The sequence below is a fragment of the Panthera tigris genome, chromosome D4 (assembly GCF_018350195.1).
Source record: "Panthera tigris isolate Pti1 chromosome D4, P.tigris_Pti1_mat1.1, whole genome shotgun sequence".
Lineage (NCBI taxonomy): Eukaryota > Metazoa > Chordata > Mammalia > Carnivora > Felidae > Panthera > Panthera tigris.
The window spans coordinates 65,122,171-65,143,507 of record NC_056672.1 but is presented as its reverse complement, the minus strand read 5'-3'; the positions used below and the strand labels follow the sequence as shown (position 1 = coordinate 65,143,507).

Genomic DNA, 21,337 nt, shown 5'->3' with positions numbered 1-21,337 from the left:
AGTGAAGCAGGGGAGAAATTGATGATTGCCTTGCTTCAGCAATTAGGCTGTTGCGTCTGTTCTTTGCTTGTTTTAACATCCAAGCACTATATTTCTGCTGAAGCATAGCACCTTATTCTTCTGAGTTCTCAATAAGTAAGTATATATGCAGAATCCTTATATTTCAAAATGTTTTTGTCTAGTAGTTGGTATATAAAAGTAACATTTATAATATATTTGCTTGTTCTGAAACCTAACATAAAAAATATGCCTGCCAACTCCCTAAACAGTGTTATAGTTGCACATTACTAAAACTGTTGAAGCTACCTGTGTTCAGATGCTTTATACAATAATAAATGATATATCAATGAAATAAATCTGCACATGGCAGCATTTCTAACCAGTGTCCTAAAATTTTACTTTGGGTCACTTAAACAATGTGATAAAATTTGTTGTATTTCTCTGTATAATATTAGTAGCTCACTTTGAAATGACTGTTTAACTTAAATCCAAAAATCAAGATTAATAGGTTAGAAATGGAAAGAAATCTAGGAAACCCTCTAGCTGAATGTTGTAGGTCCAAATTATAATCCAGTAAACAATTTACAATCCACCATGGACCACAATAATGTGACAAAGAAGGCTAGGTGGATGTGAAAGAGGAGTCCAGTCAAAACCACTGACAATAAAGAAGTAAGAAAAAGTTTCAGATGTATTGCAGTGACATCATTGTATGGAACATCAGATCAGTGATTCAAAAAGCGATTGAATCAGTATCATTTAACTAAAGTTGGAAACCGAATTGCAGAGAAGTTAACTAACTTATCCAAGATCACACAGCTCAATAGTACCAGACCAATTATAGGAAAAATGTGTATTGAACACCTATTATATGCAAGACACTGGAATAAGTGTTGTGAAAGGAGTGCATTTGTATAAGGCAGGGAGGTTACTGTTTATTTTATTGCTAAGAGATGATGTATGTAGATATAAGGATGTGTATATATGTCCTTGTGCATAATATGTATGTATGTGTTTGTGTGTTTTGTCTTTTAGGACAGAAAGATATAGGAATGGGTTGAGGCCAGATGGTAAAGGGTATGCAAAAGTAAAGAATTTGGACTTTATCCTCTCTGAAATACGGAACCCCTGAAGAATTTTAGGCGGGAAAATTAAACAAATAAATTTGTATATTAGAATAACTGTAGCAGTGTGGATGATGATCTAGAGAGACAGCGTGCACAGAAGCAGGGAAACCAGTCAGGAAGTTATACTAATGGTTCCAGTGAGCACAGATGAAAAAGTCTTTCCTAAGCAGTTGCTGTGATGCTTGATCAATATACATTAATTAAAATATGCATAATGGAAAGATATAAGCGTTAACCCATTTTTTTTTAATATTCACACCTGACAGTGACTCTCAAGTATCTTCAGACACCTCATTTCTCCTTACCTGCTTCTCATTAGATAGATGAAATGTACCTAAAGAAGTGTCAGACCAAAGAACATTAGAGTCAAGGACAGAGATGAAAACTGGCCCTGGGCTTCAGAGATTCAACTGACCCACATGCTATAGAAGACACCGTGTGAACTGAAGCATGTGTATTGAAAATCATTCACCTGCCTTCTCCTTGCTGGCTGAGATGAACCCCATTAGCATCAAAAGGACAATTCAGGGTGAACTTGGAAAAGAGGAATTGCCTTTTATCCTTATAAATAAGTAAAGTGAACCCTTAATGCCTCACTCTGCATGATTATATTGGTATTCTGGATTTTGAATGAAAAAGTGCACTCAGTAGCAGAGAGGAGTAGGGATTAAGGGTCATAGGTACATTTGAGTTAGATTTGAAAGGCTCAGTCAAGCATGACAGGCTATATAAACACAAAGCATGGGCAGTTAAACCTATAGTTTGGCTCTCAGCTCTGTTGCTTGTTATGATAAAACTTTGAAACTTTTTTCTTCATTGAAAACATAGGCATAATTAAACCAAATTTATTCACTTGTTGTAAAGGTAAAATAACAGTGTTTGTGAATGTGTTCACCAAAGTGTGAAAGACAGGTGATAACTGAAAAAGACCACAACAACAAAAAAGTAAACAAGGTAAACTTGGTTTTAAGATCAGTAACTCTGAAGGTAAGGCCATCTGGGTTTCAATCCAGACTGAAGCACTTACTGGATTTGTGTCCTCCAGCAAGTAGCATCAGTAAACCTCAGTTTCCTTCATCCATAAAATGAAGATACAAATAATACCTGATAGAGTTTATGTATGTGTCATAAATAGTAAACTCTCAATATTAATTACTATTACTGTATTATCATGAATTTTTTTTCTTTTTCCCCATTCAAGAAAAGATGTTGCACATTTTATAAGTATGATGTTTTTGGTTCATTAGCACATTTTTGTGACTCCTTAATTAATCTTGGAATCTTTGAGTCAAATGGGAATTTATAAAACATTCAATCAGATTTCCCACATTTTTGGGATCCAGCCAAGCATGAACACTTCTAAGGACGAGAGCTCCTTCCCTCCATTGGCCTCTTGAGCTACCATATGTCCATCCTGATAGGAACCATATGACCCCTCTAATAGGACAGGCTTTCTTTCATTAAAAAATATCACTTTCCTATATCTTCCTCCTTAAAGCCAAATTCATTTTCTAAATAATCCAAAGAAATATACTTTCCTAGAGAATATATATTCATGTATTTGATAACCATTTTGGTTTTCCCTACCTGGAGAAATTCTCTACATCTTTGATCGCAGCCTAGTCATTAGCTCATAAGCACACTTTTGACCACAATGACAATTTTATTTTCCTTTATAAACTGTTACTAAGTTGTAGTGACTTTAAACCACTGCAATTGATTTCCTGTTACTAATTTCAGGACTTTATGTATATTTCCCATGAGTTTTTACCATGAAAGGTTTAGCTCATTGTTTATAGTGTACTGCTCACTTGATGTAAGTGTGTTTATTTTTTTTTTTAAGTTTTATTTTTTTTAATGTTTATTTATTTATTTTTTTTTAATATATGAAATTTACTGTCAAATTGGTTTCCATACAACACCCAGTGCTCATCCCAAAAGGTGCCCTCCTCAATACCCATCACCCACCCTCCCCTCCCTCCCACCCCCCATCAACCCTCAGTTTGTTCTCAGTTTTTAATAGTCTCTTATGCTTTGGCTCTCTCCCACTCTAACCTCTTTTTTTTTTTTTTCCTTCCCCTCCCCCATGGGTTTCTGTTAAGTTTCTCAAGATCCACATAAGAGTGAAACCATATGGTATCTGTCTTTCTCTGTATGGCTTATTTCACTTAGCATCACACTCTCCAGTTCCATCCACGTTGCTACAAAAGGCCATATTTCATTTTTTCTCATTGCCACGTAGTATTCCATTGTGTATATAGACCACAATTTCTTTATCCATTCATCAGTTGATGGACATTTATGCTCTTTCCATAATTTGGCTATTGTTGAGAGTGCTGCTATAAACATTGGGGTACAAGTGCCCCTATGCATCAGTACTCCTGTATCCCTTGGATAAATTCCTAGCAGCGCTATTGCTGGGTCATAGGGTAGGTCTATTTTTAATTTTCTGAGGAACCTCCACACTGTTTTCCAGAGAGGCTGCACCAATTTGCATTCCCACCAACAGTGCAAGAGGGTTCCCATTTCTCCACATCCTCTCCAGCATCTATAGTCTCCTGATTTGTTCATTTTGGCCACTCTGACTGGCGTGAGGTGATATCTGTATGCTGAAAACTATAGAAAGCTTATGAAGGAAATTGAAGAAGATATAAAGAAATGGAAAGACATTCCCTGCTCATGGATTGGAAGAATAAATATTGTCAAAATGTCAATACTACCCAAAGCTATCTACACATTCAATGCAATCCCAATCAAAATTGCACCAGCATTCTTCTCGAAACTAGAATAAGTAATCCTAAAATTCATATGGAACCACAAAAGGCCCCGAATAGCCAAAGTAATTTTGAAGAAGAAGACCAAGGCAGGAGCCATCACAATCCCAGACTTTAGCCTCTACTACAAAGCTGTAATCATCAAGACAGCATGGTATTGGCACAAAAACAGACACATAGACCAATGGAATAGAATAGAAACCCCAGAACTAGACCCACAAACGTATGGCCAACTCATCTTTGACCAAGCAGGAAAGAACATCCAATGGAAAAAAGACAGTCTCTTTAACAAATGGTGCTGGGAGAACTGGACAGCAACATGCAGAAGGTTGAAACTAGACCACTTTCTCACACCATTCACAAAAATAAACTCAAAATGGATAAAGGACCTGAATGTGAGACAGGAAACCATCAAAACCTTAGAGGAGAAAGGAGGAAAAGACTTCTCTGACCTCAGCCATAGCAATCTCTTACTCGATGAAAGTGTGTTTAAAAAAAAAAAAAAGAGGGGCACTTGGGTGGCTCAGGGGGTTGAGAGTCTGACTCTTGATTTCTGTTCAGGTCATGGTCCCAGGGTCATGGGATCAAACCCCACATTGGGCTCTGTGCTGAGACTAGAGCCTACTTGAGATTCTCTCTCTCTTTCTCTCTCTTTCTCTCTCTTTCTCTCTCTTCCTCTCTCTTCCTCTCTCTTTCTCTCTCTTTCTCTCTCTTTCTCTCTCTTTCTCTCTCTTTCTCTCTCCCTTCCTCCCTCCCTTCCTCCCTCCCTTCCTCCCTCCTTCCCACGCTTCTCTTCTCACTCACGCTTGCTCTCTCTCTCCCTCTCTCAATACATAGATATAGATATAGGGTGTGTATATATGCGTGTGTGTGTGTATATATGTTACATGTATGTGTGTGTATATATATGCACATATATATTTATTATATATAATTATGTATAGTTATATATAAATATGAATATATATAAATATATATAAATTTTAAATATATATATATAAATTTTGAATGTACTGGAACACATTTATATCCATTAAACAGGTTTTCTAAGATTTCTGCAAGAACATCTCGATTATTTTTAAAGGGGACTTATTAACACAAAATGTTATTTTTTTAATTTGAAGTTTGAGTCCTGTGCTACATTTAGGTGCTTTATAACTACTGTGGACCCAGAGAAGCCAGAGTTCATTCCTGTTTACAACTTGGGATCAGCCTCACTTCTCACCGTCTCAGAATTTCCCAGTTACACTGGAGGGAGAGTGCTGGAAATTTTTCTCTCTCTACTTTGTTTTCAAGTTGCTCATTTTTCTTCTTTTTTTTAAAATTAAAGTATAGTTGACACACAATGTTACATTAGTTTTTTTTACGTTGCTCATTTTTCTTGATAGCATTTGCCAACATATTAACCTGCGAAACTGCTACTTATTTTTCAAAACAGTATTTACATATTACTTCTCCAAGAAGCCTACAGAAATCTCCCCAAGGGAATCGTTGCTCCCTGACTATTCTCTCCCAGACTGCCATTTGTCACTTCCCCATGAATTGCTTGATTGCAAGTAACTGGAACTCTCTATTTAATAAGATAGGCAGAGAGGAAATGTATTGATTCACAAAACCTAAAGAGGGTCAAAAATAAAATCATGTGAAGAACAAGAGGACAACTCAAGTTCTAGAAGATCCAGTTCCTGACTCCAAGATTCTCTCCTCATGACTTGTCTTGTTTTCCTTTGTTAGCTTTCTACTCTTAGTTCAAACTGGTTTTCTTCACAAATTGAGAAATATAGCTCTTAATAGCCATCCAAGCTTTAAAGCTTTTACTATCTGCCACTGGGAGGGGAGAAGAATAACTCTCTTCATCAGAAGCAGTTGAAAAATCTCACGGGAGTACTATGACTTGACCACCACTGGACTCATCAATTGTGTGGCCAGAGGGGCAAAAATACTATGATTAGCTTGGCTTTGGTATAGTTACCATTACTGGACCAGTTTACAATGGGTAGGGAATCAGCTACCTAAACATATGGCAGCCTTTAATGAAGATAATGAAGGCACAGTTTTCAGGGTAGGAAAATAGGAAGGTAGTGCCAAGTATCCCAAAGATGTTTATTGTTTTCTATTTATTTGTAGCTGTTTTTACAACTAGATGGTGAGATTCTTGAAGGCAATGACTATGTCTTAAGATAGTGACCATTTCTCCTTATTTTCTATGAATTGCAAAATGCATTAGGTTTGGAATATGTATATATATATATATATATATATGTATATATATTTTAAGTTATATATATGTATATGTAACACTTAAAATATATATACATATATATTTCTTTAAAAATGAAAAAAAATATAGGTATCTTTAAAAAATAACACTTGTGTTTGGTAATACTTAACATGCATACCTTGTGTTAAGTAATATATACTCCTATCATTAGTATAGTCTTTGTGGTGTTTGCAGCTTTTGGCAGATAATCTTCATAGTTAAATCTGGAAACTAAAATATAAGCTAAATATTTTAAGAATTCAGTTCATGAGAAAAAAAGACTGAAATAATATTTAGATATATGGCCAATTTAATAATATGCATTTGTCTCTATAGAAAGCCTTAAATTTAATTCAGCAGGCTTTTAGTTCCAGTTACAAAGTGATGGGAAGAATCTTTTCCAGATTATATTCATATTTTCAAAGATTCTTGGTGGCTAGTTGAATAGACTGATTTGCCTTTCAAAACAATTTGCACCCATCTGTTTCTAATACTTTGTCTCCTTTACGTTCATTCATGGCCAGGTGACATTTCTGAAGGCTTGAATTCTTTTTCTTTTGGATTGGCTTCCTGCAAGAAGGTGCACACTCAGAAAGACTACTCCTTTGCCTTATATCATTCAGATCCCTCACTTCACTGACTTCCTTTGTGGTTCTTATATCTGGACACTGGCATTTGTTTTTTCTGTGTGTAACTGCTCTAGTTTTGCCAGCTCTAGGAAATGCAGTTTTTTGCTTCATCTCTTGTTTACTTGGAGACCTGTGTTTCTCAATCTGTAGGCATATGAAACTGTTACAGGGGCTTTCAGCTTCAGAAGTACTCTCACATTTAGAAGAACACTTGGGTCTCTTCCCAGCAGTTGAAGGAAATTTCACATGTTGAACTGTGGTTGAAGATGGTCTCCCATAGTTTGATTCATAACTATGCACATTCTTCACTTTTGAGCACACACAGCATATATTTTGAGTGAAGCATTCACTTCTGTTACTTCCTTTCAGAGAGGGATTACTTGATTCTCTGCTTAAAGATCTCTTTGTAAGCCCAACACACCAAGATTTGGATCTGTGAGTATTGGACTGTGATTGTCTTTGGACTCTTCTACTGAAATGTGAACCAGCTTCTTTAAATTGGGAGGACTGTTTGCCCTTCAACCTCTTCTTTTTGAAAGATCTCAGCTTCCTACTGTTTCTCTTAGAAGAAAGGGCAGTTTCTGAAATGCAACTCCAAGAGGGGTCCCTCTTTCTAGATTTGTAACTTAACAAGGATCTTTCTCTCGGCAATCTTCTTTGAAAAATCTTTGGTGATGAATCTGAGTGTTTATTCTTTTCCGCTTCTTTTTCCTGGAAATGGATCTGCTGGTCCGGGCTCAAAATCCTTCCTTCTTTTAGACTGCACTGACATGACTGCCCCTGATTAAAAATTTCCAGGGAACTGAAGGTATGTGCAGTTGTGTCACTCTTTCCCAGATCCTGGACATTACCAGAAATCAACTTTATCCCTTCCATTTTCCTCTCTTGAACTTTTTTTTTGCAATTCAGTAAGCCTGGGCCCATTTCCCTTGGTGTAGGGCAATCCAAGATTATATTGTTAGTAGAAGTTGTACCTTTGTGATCACCTGATTCTGGTTTGTCTTCAACCCAAGCATGGGTTTTGCTTGTTGTTTTTTGATGGAGTAATGGGATTTCCAATTTCTTCAAGGAAGAGTTACCATTTGGAAACTGTCTCAAGCCTGACAGAGGCTTCTGCTCATTATTCCATTGGCCCCAGGTGTTTCTATGTTGAGATGCCAGTAGAACCTGATCCTTAGACAAAGGCAAAACAGAAGCTGATGCTATGGACTTCTTATTTACCCTTGGTGAAACAGAAGGACATTGATAGATGGCTCGTTGGTCATAGGTCTCCATGTTATAAGGTGAATGAACAAAACTGATAAACTCATGCAGGAAATGGTGGGTGTGTTGTTGTAGATAAGGTTCCAGGAGATGAATGAAGGACTCACTGTCCAGATCATATTCTGTCATGTGTTGGAGAATGGTGGTTAGAATATTCTTCACTGTATAGCCATAGTCTCCATAAACAGCTGTTAATTCCCGTTTCAGCCAGGGGACCAGTCGGTGTAGACAACCAGGGTTTCTCTTGAAATAATTAGCTGATAAGTGCTTTTCAAGTCTGTGGCCTTGGACATGTGTCACCCAAATTCCAGAATAATACAAAGCTCTTCTGAACTTCATTACCACTTGATCTCTAAAGTGGCCTACGGACATGGAGTTTGGCAGGAACTTCCCGCTATCCCCAAACTCCCTCAGTAAATCTTGGACAGTCAATTCTCTGAATGGTCTGATTTTCCTTGTAATGCCCTCAGGGTTCAGACCGAGATGATTGCTTTGAGAAGACTCCACATAGCTTTCCTCCTCCGAGGGAAGAAACCCTGAGTCTTTGGTGTCATTCTCTGGCCTGGTGGAAAAACACTGAGAAGCAAAGCAATGCACACCAGAACAAAACACGGATTTTTTTCTTGATCTTGGGTAAAAAGAGTCATTACTACTCTTGCTGAAACAGGGATTCCAATCAGACTCATTTTGAGTACTCTCCAAGCAGTTAGGACAATCACAGTCAGATGAGAAATCAAATGGCATTGTCCTGAAAAGATTATATTTCAGTTGTATATGAGAAAAATTGGTTCAAATCAATTCCTCATTTGGCATGAAAAATGCCTATTAAAAATATTTCTGTAATATGGTTTGTCTCTCCATGGAATAAATTCTAGAACAAGGTTAAGAAACAAACTATTCCTTGAAATTAGTAATAATATGCTCAATAAAACCCAACATGGAAAGGCAATGAGGATTAAGGCACACTGACTTTTTCTTTCTCACTCAAATTAATTGTTGCATGCTGAAAAGCAAGTTGGAAATAAATATCAAAATTTAAGTATTATATTTTTTAATGGCAATTATAACTAGAGATTTAATCTAGATATACAATCTGCAAATATATACATGTTGACCAATAACAAAAATAAAAATAACATAAATATTCATTAATAGGAAAGTTGTTAAATAAATACTGTTTTATCCATAGTATTATGTAGCCATTTAAAAAAGTTAAACTCATAAGTACTAATATGAGAATATGGCTGAATCTATTGTTAAATGAAAATGTTTATGTAGAAGTATTTTAGACTTCTATAAAATCTTAGAGAGTAATCATTTCTGGCAGTACTGTGAAACTTGAAAAACTGTCTCACTAAGAATAATAAAATAATGTAAGCCATTAATTGTAAATATAGCTGACCATAAATATATCTAAGTTGATATATCTAATATATAACCATAAATACACCTAAGTTGAGGAAATTAGTAAAATTCTGAGAGGCAAAATAAATAAATAAAAATAGGAATCCAGAGAGAGAAGTGAGTTCTGACCCCACATACGTACCCATGGTGTCCTTGAGTTTCAATTCTGGTGGTTGAAACTGAGAGCTACAGATGACAGAAGACTAAGAATGGATTCTGTCCAAAGGTGAATGTCTAATAGGAAGCCTCTGCATAAATCTGTCTACATTCTTACTGAGAAGGTGAGTTAGAAAAAAAAAAAAGAGTACCCCCATGAGAGTCAGCAGGAAATTTTAGCTGAGATTTTATAACAAGAAATAATTAAGTATGTCTGCAGACTAAATTCAAACAATAAGTTTTCCTACAAACCTCAAAGAGATGATTTATTTTGAAGATGGTAGTGATGCCAAGCAACTGGCAGAGGAAAACACACATTCTCCCTGTAGGAGTACAACTTACATGTCTCATGACAAATTTCCCCTAAATGAGTTCACAACCAAAAATCACTAAAAACCAAGAAATAAGCCATTTAAGCATGAATCGACAGAAATAACAGGGAGCAAATTTGGCTCCTAAGAGAATCAGAAAATGAGTACACAAGGTGTGCATAACTCTCATCCTTTCTCATGAGGCTTCAAGCTATGCTTTCCAAATATAATGCTTTCACTAAGTCTTCATTGATCTTGAAAAGCAAAAATAGCAGAAATTACATTATTTAGCAGATTTACCTCCTGGAGGATCTGGAGGTGTCCACACTCACTGAACCTTAGCTGCTGTTTTGTTTGCCTTAGAGACAGAATTTAGAACACTAGGCAAATTCTGCTGTGGACTGGGGAGAGACAGCTCCAAATTTTCCATAGAGATTGGCATCTTATATTTCCCAGAAATGTCCCAAGTGAAATTAAGATGAAAGCCCTGAATAAGATAGGTCTCAGATCCATGACTTAGAGATTGCCAAGAAATCTTTAATTTTCTAATATATTTTCTAATCAGAGCCAACACTGAAATGAGTGGTCTGACTCAGAAGAGAGCAGGAGCAGTAAGTGGAATATAGGTTTTCTTAATAAATTCTTCAAAAGAATAGATACCTGTCTTATATTAATATTTAGATTTAAATTATTTAGTCAGAAAGTGGTCCCTTTCCCTTTAAATGCAAGATGCAAATAAACTATTAGCATGTTTGCAATGTGATTAACCAACCTTTTGGTTGTTTGTGTACAAAATTTTGGGACCAAAATTATAAAAATGTATTATTAGGGGGGAACCTTTAATTCGTAAATACTAACTACCAGTTAATACAGGCAACACAACTGGAAGGTCACTCAAAAAATTTTTTTTTCTTCTCTCAGATATAGGATAAAAACAATTTAGCTCTTGAGACATCTGAGGGGCTTAATGAGCTACTTTGTGTTAGTGCTTGATACCTAATAGCAGTTCAACAGAACCCTCATTTTAGTGTTATTTTGAGTAGATTTCATTACATATTCCCAAGACAGTATCTCACCTTTTTAAAACATGTTTTCTGTGATTTTTTAATCCAAAATAAATACCATTTCTGATACTCTGATAAGTATAGGGCAATAAAGAACCCTATAGCCTCATAATCCTCGTATCTATGTCAGAATTATCTAGATGAAAGAACACTACATACGAGTTCTTGTTCTACTATTACTGTGGACAAGTTCACATATGTTCCCTGAGTCTTTATTTGTCTATAAAAGTCTTTACTTGTCTATAAAATAAGGTTTATAGAAAGACTCAAGTGAAATAATAGATGTGAAAAGTACTTTGTAAAATATAACACTTATTAGTAACAAAATTTCCTCAAAAGATAATCTCATCTATACATCATGCTTTGCACAGTAAAAGAAGAAAATAATAATCTGTTGAAAGGAAGAGAGAAGAACTAAATGAAGCATAAGAGGGGTAAGGGAAGAAGGAAGACCATAATAGAGAGTCATTCAAGTTTCTTTTTTGATGTTTATATTTTAATCTATCTCTCCATTATTCTGCCATCAATGTCTCCCTTTCCTTTTCTTCTTATTTTTACCTCCTCAGTTCCTAAATACATACTGAGAATTCTCAAACAGCTTGGAAAGGAAGATTGTTGGGAAAGGGATACATTGGCATCTATAGTGAGAGTATTTTAGATTTAGAAAGATATTAAATTGACAATGGTAGGATAATGCTGTTGGGGAGGAAAATTTTTATTTTACCCTTTAAGCTTCTTCTGGCCAGTCTAAGAATTAAATTGACATCAAACATTAACAAAAGAAAATCAAATTTAATAATGTACATACAGGGGATCCACATAAACATGAGAGATTCCAAAAACAGGTAAGATGAGGTATATATATTATTCTGGACTCAGGAATAGGGGTAGGAGTCTGGGGCTTCAAAATGAAGGAATGCAATTCACAGAAAGAATGTAAGGAATAACTGTGGGGGTAAACAAATGTTTGCTGGGCCATCCAGAAACAATGGGACATAGTGAGGACCTTGGCCAAAATGGGCCTTGCTAGGTTCCTCCCTGTCTACCATAACTAGTTCACATTATACTATAGTTATCCCTGGTGATAGCTCCCCACCTGGAATAGGTCGTCTCTCTAAATTCTTTCAAGCAATTAGAAAGGAGGCCAAAAAGAAAAACTTAGTTTTCTGGGGTTTTTTTTAATTAGCCTAAAATAATTCCAATGCCAAAGAGACACATTTTAGGGTGGCAAATTTTTCTCCCCTATGATGCTGCACATTAAATCTGATCATGAGAAAAGCAAGATATAAGATCTTTTATTTTCCCACATGAGTCATGAGCTAGCCACTTGAAAGTGTTGCTCGTCTAGCTCTAAGTTCCAATTTCTCCATCTAACTACTATTGGCCAGACAATTCTTTGTTCTATTCTGTAGAATGTTAAGTACTATTCCTGATCTCTCCCCGCTAGATGCCAGAATCACTCCCTACCCAAGTAGGACAAACAAAAATGTCTCAAGATTATCAAATGTTCTGTAGGGAGGCAAAATTGGTCTCTATGTTGAAAACTGCTCTCAAGTATAAATTTATTATCTTTTGAGATAGGGTCTTCTTCACAGGAACTAGATGCAGTTCTCTTACAAAGAAGTGCACTCTAGTACATACATTCATGAGAAGGATCAAGTGTAAATTAATTGAATGAGCATAGTTTTTGAAGCCACAAGAGCTGAGCTTGAATTTTGCATCACTTTAGATTTTTCATAAGCAACTCAGCTTCCCTGAGTTTTATTTACATAATCTACATTCTAGAGCATGGAAGCTTACTTCATAGCACTTACCATAACGAACATATTATACATTTATATGTCTATTTCCTCTCTGCTTTACTAGAATATAAGCTCCATAAATAAAGAAGGCTGAGGTCTTTGGTTTACTACACTACTGTCCCCTCATTACTTAGAACAAGTCTGTCACATTGAACAAACTCGTATGTATTTGTTGAATAACACAAAGTTCAGTCTCTACTATAGAGTAGATATCAAAACTTGTACTTACAGTCAACTGTCATTATTTGAGGTACTTATGGTTTATAAAGTCATCACAAACACTGAATTAGCAAAGTTTGAACCATTTCTCCCATGGGAAATATAGGGTTAGATTCCTTTGGGCCTCTAGTCACATTTTTATCAACAGAATAGTACATAATCTTATGTCTGTTTAAAGATATATATGGGGGTGCCTGGGTGGCTCAGTCAGTTAAGCATCGGACTTCGGCTCAGGTCATGATCTCGCGGTCCATGAGTTCAAGCCCCGTGTCGGGCTCTGTGCTGACAGCTCAGAGCCTGGAGCCTGTTTCAGATTCTGTGTCTCCCTCTCTCTGACCCTCCCCTGTTCATGCTGTCTCTCCCTGTCTCAAAAATAAATCGTTAAAAAAAGATATATATAGTTGATTCATTAGCATTGAGCTCAGGGCCGACAGCATTGCAACTCATGCCTGAATGATGCTAATCTAACACATGTATTTTCTTCATAAGGCATATTACAGTTTTCTTGCAATTAGGAAAACTAGACATTGTTTCAGTGGTATGCTTGGAGGTCATTTTAAAAAGCAAAATTGCCCTCCAAAAAGCACCAAAAAATGGCACTAAATAAACTGTGAAAAGGAAACTTGTTTGTAGTATGAAAGCTGAAGCAAGAAGGCAGAGCATCATTTTGTTTGCCCTTAGCTGGGAATGTGTGAGTTGAGTAACTCAAATTTCCTACTGCTCTGCCCATATCTATGAATGACCATGAAAACATTGTGAACATTGATTTTGGAGTTACATATTTTAGACAGTAGGCAAACTCACAAATACAGAATCTACAAATAATAAAGATTGACTACATTTGTGGACAAAGTCAACTTCTAGAGTGACATACAACAGAATTCTAACTTAATTCTCTTAATTCACTGGGAGAGTAATGAAAACTCATTACTTTTTTCCTCTTTGTATCTAACAGTAGAACAGGTGTTTCTCCAAGGCATTCCCTTCACCAACACACAAAGGGAACGGTGAGTAAAAATTTTGAGTGATTTTGTTATAGTTCTGTGTCCCTTATGGTCCTCATTTGCCACATATCTGGAAATTGCCCACCTGTCTTTCTGCTACTGATTTCTTGTTTAATTCCATTGTGGTCTGACAGCACAATTTGTATGATTTCTTTTCTTTTAAATTTGTTAAGGTGAATTTTACAAGACAGAGTGTAGTCTCTCTTGGTGAACATTCCATCTGAACTTGAGAAGAATGTGTATTCTGTTATTGTTGGATGAAGTATTCTATAAATGTCATTTAGATCAAGTTGATTGATAGTGTGGTTCAGGTCAACCGTATACTTACTGATTTTCTGCCTGATTTTTCATCATCAATTACCTAAACAATGGTGGTATTAAAGTATCTACCTATAATAGTGTATTTCTTTTTTTCACCTTTCTATAAATTTTTGTTTCATGTATTTTGATACTCTGTTATTAGGTTCATGTGTTGGAGCACTGACCCTTTTTTGTGTGTATATTAAAACATCTTAAGTTTCAATATTTTTTAAATGTTTATTTTTGAGAGAGAGAGAATGAGCAGGGGAGGGGCAGAGAGGGGGGAGGACAGAGGATCTGAAGCAGGCTTTGCACTGACAGCAATGAGTCCAATACAGGACTCAAACTAACAAACCAAGAGATCACGACCTCAACCCACTGAGCCACCCAGGTACCCCTTAAGTTTCAATCTTTTAAGTATGTCAAAATCAGAATTTATTATAAGTTTACTTTCCTGGTTTTAAAGGAAGATAAATTATAATATATGCAAAATATACTTCTTAGCTTATCTCTCTTCAAAAGAGAATATTGTCATGTCCGACATTTTCTAATGATACAGAGACAGTACTAAATACTTTTAAACATTAACTCATTGAACATCTTTTTAAGGACTCCAATGTGAATAGTATTTTTTAATTTTAATTTTTAATTTTTAATTCCAGTTAGTTAACATATAGTGTTATATTAGTTTTAGGTGCAAATATAGTGATTCAACAATTCCATACATCACTCAGTGGTCATCACAAAAAGGAAACTACTTAATTCCTATCACCAATTTAACCCAACCTCCTCCCTACTCCCCTCTGGAGCAATTGGTTCGTTCTCTATAATTAAAAGTCTATTTCTCTCTCTCTCTCTTTCCCTTTGCTCATTTGTTTTGTTTCTTAAATTTCACTGTGAGTGAAATAATATTGCATTTGTCTTTCTCTGACTTATTTGCTTAACATTATATTCTCTAGTTCCATTCATGTTATTGAAAAGGGCAAAATTTCATTTTTTATGGCTGAGTAGCATTCCATTGTGGATGTATACCACATCTTCTTTATCCATTCATCAATCAGTGGGCACTTGGACTGCTTTCATATCTTGGCTATTGTAAATAATGCTGCTATGAATTAGCGTTTTTTATTCTTTTGGTAAATAACAAGTAGTGCGATTGCTGGATCATAAAGAAGTTCTATTTTTAACTTTTTGAAGAAACTCCATACTGTTTTACACAGTGGCTGCCCCAGTTTGCATTCCCACCAACAGTGCAAGAGAGTTCCTATTTCTCCTCATCCTCTGCCACACTTGTTGTTTGTTTTATTTTTTATTTTAGTCATTCTGACAGGTGAGATATCTCATTGTTGTTTTGATTTGCATTTTCCTGATAGTAAGTGATGATGAACATCTTTTAATGTGTCTGTTGGCTATCTGTATGTCTCCTTTTGGAAAATATCCATGACTTCTGCCTATTTTTTAATTCAGTTATTTGGGGGTGTTGAGTTTTATCAGTTCTTTATACACTGTAGATACTAACCTTTTATTAAATATGCCATTTGTAAATATCTTCTTCCATTCAGCAGGTTGCCTTTTAGTTTTGTTGATTGTTTACATAATTGTGTAAAATGCTGATGGTATTTTGATAGCGATTGCATTAAATGTGTAGATTGCTTTGGGTAGTATAGATATTTTAACAATATTTGTTCTTCCAGTTTATGAGTGTGAAATGTCTTTCCATTTCTTTGTGTCATCTTCAACTTCTTTCATCAGTGTTTTATAGTTCCTAGAGTACAGATATTTGACTTCTTTGGTTAAGTTTATTCCTAGGTATCTAATTATTTCTGACACATTTGTAAATGGGATGTTTAAAAATTTCTCTTTCTGCTGCTTCACATTGGTATATAGAAAGGCAGCAGATTTCTGTACATTGATTTTGTATTCTGACTTTACTGAATTCATTCATCAGTTTTGGCAGGTTTGTTTGGTGGATATTTCAAGTTTTCTGGATATAGTATCGTGTCATCTGCAAATAGCAAAATTTTACTTCTTCCTTGTTGATTTGGATGAGGTTTTATTTCTTTTTATTGTCTGATTGCTGTGGCTAGGGCTTCCAGTACTATGTTGAATAAAACTGATGAGAATATGGGATGCCTGGGTGGCTCAGGTCCGACTGAGCCTCAGGTCATGATCTCATGGCTCCAGAATTCAAGCCGGAATTAGGCTCTGTGCTGTGCTCTGTGCTCTGTGTTTCCCTCTCTCTCTGCCCCTCCCCTGTTTGCCCCATCTTTCAAAAATAAATAAACATTAAAAATTTGACAAAAAAAAAAACTGGTGAGAATGGACATCCTTGTCTTTTTCCTGACCGTAGGGGAAAAGGTCTCTTTTTATCCCTATTGTAGATGATGTTAGCTCTTCATATGGCCCTCATTATGTTGAGATATGTTCCCTCTAAACCTACTTCGTTGAGGGTTTTTATCATGAATCGTTGTACTCTGTCAAATGCTGTTTCTTTATCTATTGAAATGATCATATGGCTCTTATCCTTTTGCTTATTGATGTGATGTGTCACACTGATTGATTTGTGAATATTGAACCACACTTGCAACACAGGATTAAATCCCACTTGAGCATGGTAAATGATTTTTTTTTAATGTATTGTTAGATTCAGTTTGCTTGTATTTTGTTGAGAATTTTTGCAACCATGTTCTCAGGGATATTGGCCTATAGTTCTCTTTTTAGTGGTGTCTTTATCCTGTTTTGGTATCAGGATAATGCTGGCCTCATAGAATGAATTTGGAAATTTTCCTTCTTTTTCTATTTTTTGGAATAGTTTGAGAAGAATATGTTTTAACTCTCCTTTATATTTTTCTTTTCAAATTTTTACTTAAATTCTAGTTAGTTAACATACAGTGTAATATTGGTTTCAGAAGTAGAATTCAGTAATTCATCACTTACATACAACACCCAGTGCTCATAATAAGTGCCCTCCTTAATGCCCATCACCCATCTAGTCCATCCCCCACCCACCTCCCTCCATCAACCCTCATTAACTCTTCTTTAAATGTTTAGTAGAATTCACCTGTGAAGCCATCTGGTCCTAGACTTGTTTGTTGGAAATTTTTTGATTATTGATTTAATTTCTTTGCTAGTTATCAGTCTGTTCAAATTTTCTACTTGTTGTTTCACTTTTGGTAGTTATAAACTGAAATTTTATGTTTCTAGAAATTTGTCCCTTTGTTCTAGGTGTCCAGTTTGTTGGCATATAGTGTTCATAATATTCTCTTACAATTGTTTATATTTCTGTGGTGTTGGTTGTTATTTCTCCTATCTAATTTGTGATTTTATTTATTTGAGTCCTTTCTTTTTTTTTTCTTGATAAGTCTGGCTAGAAGTTTATCAATGTTATTGATTTTTTTCTCAGAACCAGCTCCTGGTTTTATTGATCAATTGTATTGTTTTTCTAGTTTCTATCTCATTTATTTCTGCTCTAAACTTTATCATTTCCTTCCTTCTGCTGGTTTTAGGTTTTATTTGTTGTTCTTTTTTAGCTCCTTTAGGTGTAAGGTTAGGTTTTTTATTTGAGATTTTTTCTTGCTTTTTGATGTAGGCCTGAATTGCTATACACTTTCCTCTTAGAACTGCTTTTGCTGTATCCCAAAGGTTTTGGACCATTGTGTTTTCATATTCATTTATTTCCATGTACTTTTTTGATTTCTTCTTTTATTTACCGGTTGATCCATTCATTGTTTAGTAACATGTCATTTAACCTCCATGTATTTGTGTTCTGTCCAGATTTTTTCTTGTGGTTGACTTCTAGTTTCATAAAATTATAATCAGAAAAGATGCATGGTATGACTTTGATTTTGAATTTGTTGAAGCAGGTTTTGTGGGCTAATATTCTAGATCTATTCTGGAGAATCTTCCATGTGCACTTAAAAATAATGTGTATTCTGCTGCTTTAGGATAGAATGATTTAAATATATCTGTTACATCCAACTGTTCCAGTATGTTGTTCAAAGCTATTGTTTCCTTATTGCTTTACTGTTTAGATGTAAGCTGGGTGTTAAAGTCCCCTACTATTGTTATATTATAATCAATTCACTCTTTTATGTTTGTTATTAACTATTTTATGAATTTGGGTACTTCTATGTTGTGCATAAATATTGCAATTGTTATATCTTCTTGTTGGTTTGTCTCTTTTATTATTATATAGTGTCTTTGCCTCTTGTTAAAAGTCTGTTTTAAAGTCTATTTTGTCCAATAGAATTATTGCTATTCCAGCTTTATTTTGACACCCATTTGCATGATAGATATTTCGTCATCCCCTTATTTTCAATCTGCATGTGTCTTCAGGTCTAAAATGAGTCTCTTGTAGGCAGCATTTGGATGAATCTTGTTTTTTTAATCCATTCTGTCATCTTATGTCTTTTGATCGGAATGTTAAGTCCACTTACATTCAAAATGATTACTGAAAGGTATGTATTTATTTCCATTTTAATACTTGTTTTGTAATTGTTTCTGACTATTTCTCTGATCTTGTTTCTCTCTTGCATGTTTTGCTGATTGTCTTTAGTGATATGTTTGTATTTCTCTTTATTCTTTGCAAAATATTCATAGTTTGATATATGGTTACCATCACATTTGTGTATAACCTGTCTGCATATAGGAGTCTATATAATAAGTTGATGGCCACTTAAATTTGAACCTGTTCTTTTCTCTTCTTCTCCCCCATTTTTTAGGTATATGTTATTATATTTTATATCATTTTTTGTGAGTTCACTGATTGTTTTACACAAATATTCATTTTTATTATCTTTTTTGTTTCCTACTTTTTTACTGTCAATTTTGGTCTCTGCTTTCCACTCAAAGCGACCCCTGTACTATTTCTTCTAGGGCTAGTTTAGTGGTCATGAACCTCTTTAGTTTGTCTGTTGGGGAAACTCTTTATCCTTCCTTCTATTCTGAATGATAGCCATACTAGATGGCGTATTCTTGGCTGCATATTTTTTTCCATTCAGCACTTTGAATGTATCATGCCACTCCCTTCTGGCTTGGAAAGTTTCTACTGAGAAATCCCCTGATACTCTTATGGGTTTTCCCTTGTAAGATACTGACTTCTTTTGTCTTGGTCCTTTTAAGATATTTTTTAATCACTATATTTCATTAATTTAATTACAACATGTCTTGGTGGATCTGCTTTTTGTTTTGTTTTTATTTTTTCTTTTCTTCTTTTCTTTTCTTTTCTTTTCTTTTTTCTTTTCTTTTCTTTTCTTTTTGTTGTTGGAACTTCTTTGTGCCTCCTGAATCTGGATTCCTTACTTGATTAGGAAAGTTTTCAGCTGTTATTTCTTGAAATAAATTTTCTGCCCCCTTTTCTCACTCTTCTTCTGGGACTCCTATTATATAAATGTCATTATGTTTTATGGAGTCACTGAGTTCCCTAACTTTATTCTTGTATTGCATAATTCTGTTTTCTCTCTTTAGTTCAGCTTGATTATTTCCCATTATTCTGTATTCTATGTCACTAATTTGTTCCTCTGCTTCTTTCATCCTGCTATTCATTTCATCAAGTGAGTTTTTCATTTCATTTATTGAGCTTTATCTTTGTTGTGTTATTCCTTATGTCTGTGTTAAGGGTCTCATGCATGTATTCCCCTCTTTTCTCAAGCCCAATGAGTATCCTAATGATCATTCCTTTAAATTCTCTATCAGGCATGTTACTTACATTTCTTTTGCTTAGATCTCTGGTCGTGACCTTTCCCGGTTCTTTCATTTAGGATAAATTTCTCTATCTCCTCATTTTGTCTTCCAGTCTGTGTTTGTTTCTATGTGTTAAGAAAGTCAGCTATGTCTTCTGCCCTTGAAAGTAGTGACTTTATTAAGAGGAGGTCTGCACTGTCGTGTAGTGTAGTGTCCCCTGTTCACCAGAACCTGGAGCTTCAGGAAAGAATCCTATGTCTGTTGCTTACACTCTGTTGTTATGTCTAAGCTACTTTTCCTTTCAGTGTAGACATCTGCACTGACTCTGCCTGTTGTGAGCTGTGTTTTGCTCTCTGTGGTGCTAGTAGGACCCAAGCAAGTCAGCTCTGAGGGGCTGTGTCCTCTGGGGAACATGGGAGTGGGGTGGCAGTGTTAGCAAAATTTGCATTGGGCCATTAGTCCCATGCCGTATCCCCTGAAGTGCTGCAGCAGGTGGTAGCTGTGTGCCATGGTAGCTGTGGGGCACAAGGTTGGGCACAGTGCATGATGATGGCTGGACACAGCTGAGCCTGGCACCTAATGGCAGCTAGAGATTCATGGCTGGGTACAGTAGGCAGTGGCAACTGTGCATCTGGCATCTGGGCCCAGCGTGTGATGGTGGCTGGGGGTATGAGCTGGGCACAACATGACTGCAGGTTACTGCCCACCATAGCAGCTATACATCAGCTGCTGGGCAAAGCACACAGCAGTGACTGGGACCCATGGCTAGGCACTGTGCTGCAGCTAGGCAGGGCAGCCAGTGGCAGCTGTGCACCTGGCAGCTGGGTAGGGCATGGACACAGCCTTAACAAAATGTGTCCTGAGCCCTGGGCTAATGCTATAAGTATCTGTGCAGCCTCACCTCCCACAGGTGGCTCTGTGTTTATTCTGGGTGGGGGGCAAATGAGGAAAATAGCACCTACCAGCTTTTTCATTTTCAAAGAAATCCCTCAACATGCTCAGAAATCCATCTGAATAGATCTCTCTCCCTTCTGCCCCCATCATTGTGCAAACTATAGTTTTTATGTTGACTTTCTACAGAGGCTGCTATCTCTTTGAGGGCAGTGATCTAGCTATCACTCACCCTCTTGGTACACCCAGTGCTGAATCAGCTGACTTTTAAAGCCCCAGGCTCCAAATCCCACTGGTTTTACAAAGTTATGGAATTCAGTCCCTCTAGTTTTTAAAGCAAACCATTATGGGGATTAGTCTTGTGTAAGGTCCCTGGTGTGAGGGCCCATTTTTCTGCCCTCTTCTTGATGTACTGCTCACTCCCTGCTACTAGCAGCCTTCCTCAGCCTTT

At 36.0% G+C, this 21,337-nt stretch overlaps 1 protein-coding gene and 2 long non-coding RNA genes across 7 annotated transcripts in view; 2 read left to right on the top strand and 1 right to left on the bottom strand.

Annotated features, from left to right (window-relative positions):
- The window catches only part of LOC122233291, a 70,226-nt gene extending 68,559 nt beyond the window's left edge, over window positions 1-1,667 (top strand). For both annotated transcript variants that reach the window (XR_006210852.1, XR_006210851.1), the window contains one exon: window positions 1,394-1,667. This is a non-coding gene — a long non-coding RNA (uncharacterized LOC122233291). The remainder of the gene's footprint in view (window positions 1-1,393) is intronic.
- A 4,786-nt stretch (window positions 1,668-6,453) lies between these two features.
- On the bottom strand, window positions 6,454-10,261 carry LOC122233243 (E3 ubiquitin-protein ligase Topors-like). The gene is made up of 2 exons (XM_042965018.1): window positions 10,225-10,261; window positions 6,454-8,801 (listed from the first exon to the last, which is right to left on the bottom strand). Exon 2 carries the CDS (start codon window positions 8,795-8,797, stop codon window positions 6,623-6,625), a length of 2,175 nt encoding a protein of 724 aa, XP_042820952.1. The 5' UTR covers window positions 8,798-8,801; window positions 10,225-10,261; the 3' UTR covers window positions 6,454-6,622.
- A 74-nt stretch (window positions 10,262-10,335) lies between these two features.
- Window positions 10,336-21,337, top strand: part of LOC122233042 — a 37,282-nt gene continuing 26,280 nt past the window's right edge. For 2 of the 4 annotated variants that reach the window (XR_006210477.1, XR_006210474.1), the window contains exons 1-2: window positions 11,181-11,422; window positions 13,965-14,016. This is a non-coding gene — a long non-coding RNA (uncharacterized LOC122233042). Of the gene's footprint in view, window positions 10,536-11,180; window positions 11,423-13,964; window positions 14,017-21,337 lie in introns of those variants that run through there. The other 2 variants (XR_006210476.1, XR_006210475.1) reach the window with 2 other exon arrangements.